At 40.5% G+C, this 11,637-nt stretch overlaps 1 protein-coding gene across 1 annotated transcript; it reads left to right on the top strand.

Moving 5' to 3' along the window:
* Positions 1-1,999: 1,999 nt before the first annotated feature.
* On the top strand, positions 2,000-9,785 carry LOC308293699 (mixed lineage kinase domain-like protein; the record flags this gene model as incomplete). The annotated part of the gene is made up of 9 exons (XM_080736294.1): positions 2,000-2,453; positions 2,978-3,169; positions 3,570-3,747; positions 4,858-4,958; positions 5,436-5,559; positions 5,962-6,046; positions 6,252-6,378; positions 6,804-6,950; positions 9,721-9,785. The coding sequence occupies 9 exons, from the start codon at positions 2,000-2,002 to the stop codon at positions 9,783-9,785; spliced, it is 1,473 nt and encodes a 490-aa protein (XP_080592420.1).
* Positions 9,786-11,637: the final 1,852 nt, after the last annotated feature.

Raw genomic sequence — 11,637 nt, 5'->3', positions numbered from 1 at the left:
TCAAAGGGGGCTTGAGCCCCTGCCCTTTTATCCGTATGTAAAAAGTACCCTCTCCAGACCATGAATGCAGTTTTTACTATGATGAAAGAAATGCAAATGCCCCCTTTCCATGCCATACCTGAAGCATTCAAGAAGATGACCATTTCCAAACTCCTAAGTTGAAATAATTGCCCTCTCTATGTAGTAGATTCTGTAGTTGGAAAGGAGTTGAGGCCTTCCGTTTAGTTTGAGTCTGATATATATTGTGAAAATAGCCGCACACTACGCCTCGCAACCGTGAGATGTTGTGATCTTGTAAATTGGCTATTTTAAAATTATTTGGGGGTTATGGCCCGAAAAGATTGAGAACCACTGCTGTCGATGATAATGTTTGTGACAGTTATGTTGTTGTGTACATTTTTTTTTTTTTTGTTTTAAGATTTGTTTTTGGGCTTTTATTTGATAGGATAGTAGACTGACAGGAAATGGGGAGAGAGATGGGCAATGGTCATCCAGATCAGGAATCGAACCGGCGACGCCAGCAGGCATCATAGTGTGGTATGCGCCTTGACCACTAGGCCAGCGGGCACCCCTGTTGTGTACATGTTGAATGACAATGATGTAAGTGTAGTGGCTACAATGCAGAACATGGTTATGGGGGGAAGTGACCTGTGGCTGTTTCCAATGTTTGCATCTGACTGTTGGCTCATTCTCAGTCCTCTCTGTGCAGTGAAGTGAAGGTATTTGTTATTGTAATTACTTACAGACTGTACACATGCAACAATGTGCATTTGATAATGGCATAGTTGTATTCATGGTATTGTAGGGGATAGAAGGCATTAATTACATGGGAAATACATGAGTAGTTTCCTCCTCTTCCCCTGTTGACTGTCTTCAGTCACAGCAGAAGTGCACATAGTTGTAATGTATGCATGCTTAATATTTGTTAAGTAGGCTACAACAACTGATGAAATCTGCACAATATGTTATGTGTGACAGTGGTGCGATAAAGTAAAGTATGTGTCATGAGCACAATGCTTTACAGGGTTAATAGGATATTGTTCCATGCATAGTTACCTGTGGCCTGAGGCTCCTTGGACCTGGTGTGCCTCCAATTCTGTGGCAATCTTTGTCACGGCTGAGTTAGAAAAGTTAGATGGCATGTGTATCCTTAATAGTGTAGGCCAGTGATACTCTGACAGTTTTGACACTTTATGTACAGTATATATATATATGTATATATATATATATATATATATATATATATATATATATATATATATATATATTTCCCTTTCTTTGATGTACCTTGCTCTTTACTGTACTCTGTTCTTTTTTTATTCTTTTCCATACTTCTCTTTGTAAATATCCTTATACTGCTGTGCTGTCTCTGGGCGACTGATTTCCCCCCTTGGGATAATAAAGGTATCTATCTATCAAACTCAGGCCCGCGGGCCACCTCCGGCCTTTCAACTGGCCTACCAATCAATGAAACTTTTAGGCAGAATGAAGTTATTATCTTATCTTTAGCTTAATTACATTATTATTACATGAATAATCTTTCAGGAAGGGAAAACTGCATGCACTCATTCAGAGCAGCAGCAAAGATGAGCCTCAGCATAAGCGCCGAAAAGCTGATGCAGAGAACCTGCACTTTAACCCAGAATGGACGAATGCTTTCATTTTACCATCTCATCCAAATTCAATACCACTATGTTTAATTTGCCAGAAAACAGTGTCAGTTTTAAGATCGACAATGAAATAACATGGTGCCAATGAAAGACAGAAGTTATGAAGTATCATTAATGTTGTCATTTTATCAACTGTACCCTTGCCATTTTTGTAATGTGGCCCCCAGGTTCAGCTATTTGAGATCCTTGGTATAAGCTATAACAATGACATGATAATATTCTACATAGGCTACACGAAGACAATGTTTAAACATGGCAAAAATGTTGTTTGTGCCTGCAAAGTTCTCATTCAGTCTATTGCCATCTTTCCCTCTTTCTCCCTCCCAGTCATGAATTTAATAGGCCCCATCCTGAGCATAGCGAAAAAGCTCTACGCTCTCTGCAAAGAGGTGAAGGCCAACAAGAAACGATGGCAGCGTGTGGAGCACCGTGTGCAGGGCCTGGAGCAGCTGCTGAGGGCCACCCAGCAGAAGGGGGACCCCCAGGTCTCCCCCGAAGTCAACGCGGCCCTCGAGGAGCTCAAGCTCACACTTGAGTCCGCCACGGATGTCATCGAGAAGTACACCTCCGACAGGGAGGACCTCATCAAGCGCTTCTTGAAAACCAACAACCACACGGAAGAGTTCGAGAGCTTGAACAACCGCCTCAACGACGTCTTCCAGACGCTGTCGCTGAACCTGCAGGTGGAGATGGATCGTAACCTGCGCAAGCTGTTCCAGGCGTCTTCTCAACGGGAGGAGGACGAGGCGGACAGGAAGGAGGATTGCGCAGAGATCCAGAAAAGTGAGTTTGAGACGTTTGTGCAAGAAGTTTATCATTGTTCTTTGAGCCAGAAGTGTACAGGAGTCAGGACTTTCTTTTAAAATTTGCACAGGAGATCGTATCATGTCAAACTCCTCAACCTGAAATCCAGCATTTTTATATAACATTGCTGATTTACCAAATATACTGTAGGCCTATAGACTTCATATGGTTCCCAAACCTTTTAGCTCAATAAATTAGACATTTGACCAGGACCCAAACTAATGAAAATGATAGATCTACAAGACACAGTTGTGAGCTTGTAGATCTGCCATTTTCACTACTTCTTGTCCATGACAAGGCACTTAACGCCTAATCCCCACCTAGACTCCAGTCAGTGGAAACTGGATTTCAGTTTGAAATAGGTCTAGTTTTATTATTAGATTTTCTATTTTAAATAAGTCTAATTATATAATTAAGTGGAAAAGTGCATCACATTTGTCTCATGATAAAAGCTGTACAGAGGAAAGCTTTATTGAGGCTTTAATATCAGATGTATTTCACAGTGCTACAACATATCGTGAGCAACCAGGATACTATGATGGAGAAAATGGATGCTCTGACAGTGAACATGGGTACGAAGAGCAACCAGGATACTATGATGGAGAAAATGGATGCTCTGACAGTGAACATGGGTACGAAACTGGATGCTGTGTTGAACATGGGTACGAAGAAAGTGGAACGAAATATTGAATTGCGTAAGTAAACAACTTTAAAGTCCCATCCAATACAGTGCATGGTTTGCAAACGAATAAACTATAGAACTTTAGACAGGTTTTTCTAAATAGATTTATACTTTATGTTTGACACTTGAACCCCAAGTGGTTAAACATATTTGGTGAAGAGAGTTGGTGTAGATGGAAAAAGAACTCATGTCTGTTTCACTAAGTAGGCCTATAGGGCATTTAATTGGTGAATCTGAAGTGATATTGATGAATTCCAAATATTATCAAAGTATCCTGCGGCACCTGATTGAGAAATACCCTTTTAGACTGTGCTATTTGTGTTTATTCAATGTTTTTTACTCCAGAAAGGGATTTTATGTTCTGATGTCTGATATTTCTGTTTTCTTCTCATTGATGGTTTGGCCGTGACCAGTTCAGAAGTCTGAGAACATCCCCAAAGACATCCGGAAGATCATCCTTGGGGACCTGCTCTTCGATTATCCCAAAACGCCCATCATAACGACCGACATCTCAGAGGTCTACAAGGGAGAATACAGGAAATACCCTGTGGCCATCAAAAGATACCTCTACCCAAAGGGCGTCATATCAAGGTTTGTGGCACATGTTTTAATTGATCAAATGTGTATAGACTAGGTTAGTACAATATACTCCAGTGGTTCTCAAACATTTTTGACTCAGGGCACCCCTGTAAATAACTTTTTTATCCACGGCACCCCTGATTTACACTGTTACTTTACAGTACCTTACATGTATCTCAAATATGTAAATATTTCCCCTTAAAGGAGTAGTTCACCCCCAAAATGACTTTTTTTCTATTGATCACTCATTCCATAGAGACTTGAGTTCAATAATATTTTTTTTGTAGTTGTCGCATTCCTAAGACAAAAATGCGATTATAGTAAATTTACCCCCATTGATTCCGCATGGTAACCCGGATGATGGCCCTGGATGGGGACCCAAATGCATGGCACTGGATGGGGAAGCCGTTAGGTTTCTTTTTTTTAGGAATGCGACAAAAAAACTAAAAATATTATTTCCATTTCATAGCACAGATCGAAAATAACTTTTATACGTTAACCACTTAAACCCCATTATCCCTAGTCTGGTAGGATTCACCTCGAAACATGGGCTGCAGATTGTTGTAGTGTTGTTGTTTGGTTTCTATTCTGACTGTTTTGAAGCTTTGCACAGGGCTCTACATCCGTTATTGTCCCAGCTCAGATTCTGAGCCTGGGACCACTTCCTGGCACGGGATATCATAGTTTTGGCCCAGAGGTTCTTCTTGCCCCACTAGTGGCAAAAAGATTGCATTATCCCTATTCTGGGGGGACATTCACCAAAGGGTTCCCCAGCAAAAGTATTTAACAGAGCATCACATCCACTTTACCCATGTACCGGTATATGTTGGGCTATTTAAAAATAGCAGCTCTACAAGCTGCAAGCTTGTAAAAAGGAAATAACGAAAAGGTTTGGAAAGGTTTGAGGTCTGGGGGTCCCTGGCACAAAATATTTGAGAACCACCTCTGTAATTGAACAAATAGTTTAACATTTCAATAGGCAATACAGTGTGGGGAGAGAGCGGGCCTGGCTGGGTGCAGCATGTGGCCCCCGGGTCGCCAGTGGCCCATGTATGATTCTAGGGTACTGTGCTATTTCCCTAAGAGGGTGTTAATCTATGAACTGTCTTGTTTCCCTAAAAGTGAGGTGGTGAAGGTGTTCGAAGAGGAGATCAAAGACATGCATCGTTATGAATCACCGTTCATACTGCGGATGTTTGGCGTCGTATTCCAGGATGCCGATGGTGAGTCCTTTTTTGTATAATTGTGCTTGTTTAGAAGCATTATTGAAACCACAACATCGTCTGCTTTCATCTCTACTACTCTCTATGTCTCTATGTGAAAATGTGTTATGTTGACTGCCTTTTACACTGACGAAAACAAAATTAAAAACTGAATAAAAGCTAAGCTTTGATGAGTAAAATGTTAGATAGGGATCCAGTAGATCTAAGACAAGTCATTTTATGTCAGGTGTTTCACTTTGAAAATAGCAGATCTGCAGCACAAGCTCACAATGTTGTGATCTATTCTTAGCATGCAACCAAATGTAAACTTAGCCATTAAGACGCCTTTAAGGCCTGCCAAAATACATTTTGTAGACTAAATCATCTGTAGATATTTAGTCAACAAAAACTAGAATAAACTAAACTACTAATATATGATAAAGGCTATGACTAGAACTACATCAAAGGTAGCTGTCAAAATGTCCTTTCCCCTGCCAGCACTCATCGTCATGGAGTACTGCAAGTTGGGAAGTCTGAGAGAGGTTTTGGACAACCCCAAGCGTAAACTGTCTTGGGGCAAGAAGGCTCGCATGTGTCTGGATGCTGCGCAGGGCATCTACACGTGAGTTCCCAGTGGAGAGTCTTTGACAGAGAAAGACGAATCAATAAGATTCAGAATAAGTTCAACCAGTAAGAATCTTCAAAGGAATCAAAGGAGGAACCTTTGATTGTGTGTGTGTGTGTGTGTGTGTGTGTGTGTGTGTGTGTGTGTGTGTGTGTGTGTGTGTGTGTGTGTGTGTGTGTGTGTGTGTGTGTGTGTGTGTGTGTGTGTGTGTGTGTGTGTGTGTGTGTGTGTGTGTGTGTGTGTGTGTGTGTGTGTGTGTGTGTGTGTATATTTTATATATATATAAAGCTAGTTGATTCGGATAAGTAACACACTGACAACTATATATATATATATAAAGCTAGTTGATTCGGATAAGTAACACACTGACAACTAACTACTGGTATTGTTGCCTCTTAGGCTACATGAGTCAAAGGAAAAATCCAAAGTCCATAGGGCCATCAGCAGCGACAAGTTCATGGTAGACAAAAGCTACGGGGTTAAGGTATGCATGAGTTAAATATAAAGCATATTTTGTTAATTTGGTCTTGTAATTTTGTTCACAGCTGAATGCAATATGTGATCTTTAAATATTCCTATGGCTTTTGTTTTCTAGACATCATTCACTGCCACCTACACCCTTTTCTGTATTTCCTAATGGTAATTGTTATACTTTATTATCGTTCATTGGCTGTCTTTTTTGTGACTAGCTGGGTGGTCTGGAGCTGGCAAAAACGGAGACGTCCTTGAGAAGGAATTGCAAGAAGCCAGAGTGCGCTCTGCGCTACAAATCACCAGAGCAGCTGGAGGATGTCAACTATCCATACGGCAAGATCTGTGAGATTTACAGGTCAGTCCTCTACAGTAATAGGTTTGCAGAGGGAGTGTAGCGCACATGATTACATTAGACAATTGACACCGGGTGAAAAAAAAGGGTTACACAAATAGTGGGATAAAAGGTTTTAGAGAAGAAAACAAAATATGGTCTATATATTTTTTATATACAAACAAATAAAATGCATGAAAACAATAAGATTCAGAGGATAATAAATTAACTGAAACGAATGAATGAACCCAACCACACTGTATTTTTATTTTATTTTATTTTTCCCAGTCTCGGAATGGTCCTGTGGGAAATCGCAACCCGCAAGAAACCTCTCAATGGTGTGTATGTCCTGTAAACAGTGGTTAACTTAGTTACTGTGCCTTTCTTGCACACTTTATATACGGTATGTATTATAACAATTTCTCTCACACAACAGATTGTACCACAGATGTCGACATCTTTCAGAGAGTGTACGAGGAGAAGCGAGTGCTGGAACCCCTTCCTGATGACTGCCCTGAAATGCTGGGAGAACTGATCAACGCCTGTCGTGCTTTCGACGCCTTCCAAAGGCCAACAGCTGGAGGTAACTGTGTTTATCGTCTATATTATATATATATATATATATATATATATACGCTATGTAAATATATATATATACTCTATGTAAATATATTTTTCAATGTCAATTTGAGTATTTTGGGGGGATTTATTTTGAAAATGTTTTGAAATTAATAATAATGAAAATCAAGAAATAAAGTGGTGTTTACTCGCGGCCCATAAGAATTGTCAAACTTCCCAAACTTGTTTGGGAAACATTGCAGTAGACAAAATGTGAAAAAAAGAGACCCTTAACTTTATATTACAACACAATAAGTGATCTACTCCCGGGTCGTCACCCGTATGTATCGCTAACTTAATACCAAACCACTTGGCCAAGATGTACTACATATGTACTAAATATAGCTTAAAAATTCAAACACCCATGTCACCTTTGCAAGATGTCGTTTCCAAACCTCTGTATACAGTTGTATTTGTTATTACCCTAATCTTTTGCCTCTGTATAAAATAGCCTCACATCGACCCTGTAACAGTTAGCCAAATAGCTAATAGTTAGCTCACAACTTTCTACTTTTCTCTTTCACCTCAATCGCGGTAATGTCCCTATTTCACTATTGGCCGCCCAGTCGCGTTAATAGTCCCCTCAAATAGTTCTCAACTACAACGCAAGCCAAACATTATACACCACGTCATCGCATCACCAATACTTTATTAACGTCTGTTTACATTATACACAGTGGACGCCATCATTATCACCAGATTATATAGGTCAACATTTGCGGTGTAATTACAGCCCATTACACACACACGCACGCACGCACACACACACACACACACACACACACACACACACACACACACACACACACACACACACACACACACACACACACACACAGATGCCTGCTAGGGGCTTCGGCATAGACAGAGAGAGGAGAGAGAGAGAGAGAGCGACAGCAGGGATATTTTTAATTTTTTAGCGTGGCGCAGCCACACACACACACACACACACACACACACACACACACACACACACACACACACACACACACACACACACACAGTCCTATTCCGCGACAAACTTCACCTGCAAATGCATGGTAGGCCTACCTAGGTTCATTGCAGACCGCGACACAGACAGCTATGCTATGCCAAAGAAAAGGAGGACACATTCTCTCCAAGACGCAAGCGTCCACGCTTAACAATATCTACTGCAGACCGTAACAGACAGTTATGCCAAAGAAAACAAGGACACTATCGCTCCACTTACTTCATTCTGTGTACATTTTACTCTGAACTGCGTCCTCTCCTCACTCGTAGATGCAGCTTAAAAGTTAAGTTCCTCCTCTCGGCCCACACGTGTAGGGCAAAACATGTCATGAGGTGATTTTTACCCCTTGAGCATAATACTTGAAGGCATCCAAAAAGGAAAGTCAGCGATACACCAACACGGCGTTCTGTCATCAGCGCGTCATAGCTGGGGGCGGAGTCGAGGGTGGGGAAAAACATACACCAACCCCCATTAGTAGAATGGGGTTTTCCGTGTTTTTCAGTGTTTTACAAATCCGATTTTTAATAGTATAGCGATGTTTTAATTAATTGCAATGTCTTACATTGATTCCTTGGTTGCAATGGACAAAACATGATGCATTTAAAAATAAACAGCATTGGGATTAAATATTGTCTGATATTATTAAGGACTGGTCGCATCATCAAAGACCATGGATTATCTAGACTATCCGTCTGGTATTAGACACTGTTAAATTTTCTATATGATAAATTAAACTTATCGTATCAAAAAACGAAAAGCATTAATTAATCAATGGACACGACGCAACACAACACAATCCTATCCTAGTTTCAAACCTGCAGAAAATACTTTTAAACTGGCGTCGATCCTGCCATATATTCAGGGGTCCCAGACTTGATTTGATAGGCAATTAATTGTTACTGTTAAATATTTTGTCCCAGTCCAGTTCTTGCTGAAAGACAGTCAGCCTCTTCCTCCTGACCTCATTGACCTAATCCTGTTGCATTGTTACATTTGTAATTTCTCAATACTCTATTATACTCTTATGTCATGTTACCCACTACTATTACATCCTCTAAACTTGCCTACAGCAAAATATGATGTGTATTCTACATACATATGATCTCAGTGCAGACTGTCCACTCTTGCTGTGTGTTAGTGCTTCCGTTTTTCCACCTCCGGACAGCAGGATTAGGGGAGAGCCTATTCATTCACTTCACCTAGATTATCCAATCCACAGACACTGCAAACAGGGCAATGCGCTGTATATTCATCTCTATTCAGGGGTCTTGATTTGATAGGCAACTAATTGTTACTGTCAAATCTTTTGTCCCAGTCCAGTTCTTACTGAAAGACAGTCAGCTTCTTCCTCCTGACCTCATTGACCTAATCCTGTTGCATTGTTACATTTGTAATTTCTCAATACTCTATTATACTCTTATGTCATGTTACCCACTACTATTACTTCCTCTAAACTTGCCTACAGCAAAATATGATGTGTATTCTACATACATATGATCTCCATATTTGACCATTACACACCACGCAGCCGCATCATGGTGGTGAGGGCTGCGCAGCGGCCTGAACTCCAGACTTTTGCGTCCCGAAGGGCCACAAACTTCTAGTATAATACATTTTGCAAGTGGCAAAATGCATTAAAATGTCAATTTTATTTATTGTTTCACCTCAATAACACAGTTGTTCTCTCTAACCCTATAACCGTAAACATCCCCAAAAATAAATGATATTTATCTCTATTCTACAGTGCTGGTGGCCAAGCTACACGAAGTATGCAGGTTGGTGGGGAATTCAGATGAGGAGTCCGAGTAAGCTGACAGGTGTTCTCAGAAGAATAGCACGGTGTTTATGCATTGTCACTGTTCGACCACCACTCACATGCATGATTTAAATTAAAAATATATATATTAAGGCTTAATGTTAACAGGAGGTTTTTTTTCGACATTAACACGTTTCCTATTAAAAATATATATGCCTTTTACCTCAATGGATGCAGCCCATCAAAATAGATGCTTGGTTGTGGCTTACCATCAATTTAATAATTTAATAATATGATTTTTAATGGAGAACAATGAACAGGGGTTAATTATGTTCAGGACATGATTATTGATTGATTGATTGAATACTTTATTAGTCAAAACAGCACGGTACAGTAAGTCATTAAGGCTAAAAGGATAACACAAACAACACTCCTACAGTTGGATGGTGAAAAGGGGAGGGGATGATATTATGATGTCATTATATTTCAATTGGGCATTTTGACTCAGATGCTTTCATCTTTCAGGAAGTAACCAAATATACACAGGGAAGACAGGCCATATTATAACCACACCAGGGGGTCTATTAGGGTAATGTTAACCTAATACTAAACAGAAAAAAGTACAAAACTATGGCACCACCTCTTTAATGGAGCAGTAGAATGTGAAATGTCCCCATGTTTGTTCTGTTCTAAATGTGGGTGGTACCAAGATTATGATGGCTCCCTCCAGTGTTGTGGCTGTATGGTTGTCACTGGACAATCAACACTTGCACAGGCGCACACAGGGACGTGCTGGACCCCTGATTCAGCCCGGGAAAAAGAGTTGGAGAGGCCCTCATTGCACGCTATGGAGAGAGATCTCTCTCTATAGCGCTGCTGCTACTCAAAGAGTTGCCATCTCAGATCATGTGACAAGCCAGTGGGCCAGTTACATGAGTTATATTTCGTCGTTGTCGGGTGGAAACCTTGTACGTCCAAAACCGTTTGTTTTGTATTTATCATTTTAAAAATGATTTAAACTAGTGAAAACAGCCGATCTACAAGCACACAAAGCCTCGCACCGCGAGGCGTCGTGTGCTTGTAGATCACTACTTTTCACTACTTCACTACTTTTGTGCGACGGCCTTTTATGATGAAGCAGGGCTTTGCTTCGCGAAAGAATTTACAAATTTGAAACTTGGATATACAAGGTTTCTGCCCGACCGTGACATTTTACTTTGTTGGCCATCCAGCCCCCAAAATGGAACGAAGGCTGACATTTTATTTCTTATTTTTTTCCTAATGGCCGGCCTGGACCGGCCAGGAATGAACCGGCCGTTCGGGAGTTGTCCCGCTTTTCCCAATGGCCAGCACGTCCCTGGGCGCCCATTAGATAGATACACCTGTCCTCGTATGAACAGTGAGCAAGGAAAGTCTGCCTTTATTTACTGTGCTCCACACGAATGGGAAAAACCTCAGGACTCGCTCAAACTGTCTCCATTGGTCTCAATAGAGACATTTAAAGTGCTGCTTGAGGAAAACAGTTTACGTGCATCTCTGATGTTGTATTATGACTCAATAGGTTTTTGTTTTTTCATTGCTGTATTATGTTATATTATATGCTGTGATCAGGGTGTCCTTGAAAAAAGAGAGCTTGCTCTCAATGGACTCCCCTGAATAAATAAAGGAAAAAGAAAGACTCACTTTGGAGATTGTGTTTGACAGGCGTGAGGGGTATTGAGGGCACTAAAATAACATATTTTCTATAAATTACACACCACAATGAAGCCTTGAATTCATGGAGATTTATTTGTTTTTTGTCGCATTCCAGAGCCAATAATTATATTAGATGACCGGTGGAGTCGGAGACTCAAAATTAGTTTTAGGAATGTGACAAAAACAAAAACATCACCATGAAATTCCTAA

Source organism: Nannobrachium achirus (genome assembly GCF_963921795.1).
Source record: "Nannobrachium achirus genome assembly, chromosome: 11".
In the NCBI taxonomy this organism is placed as follows: Eukaryota; Metazoa; Chordata; class Actinopteri; order Myctophiformes; family Myctophidae; genus Nannobrachium; species Nannobrachium achirus.
This window is presented reverse-complemented; position numbering and strand designations above follow the sequence as displayed.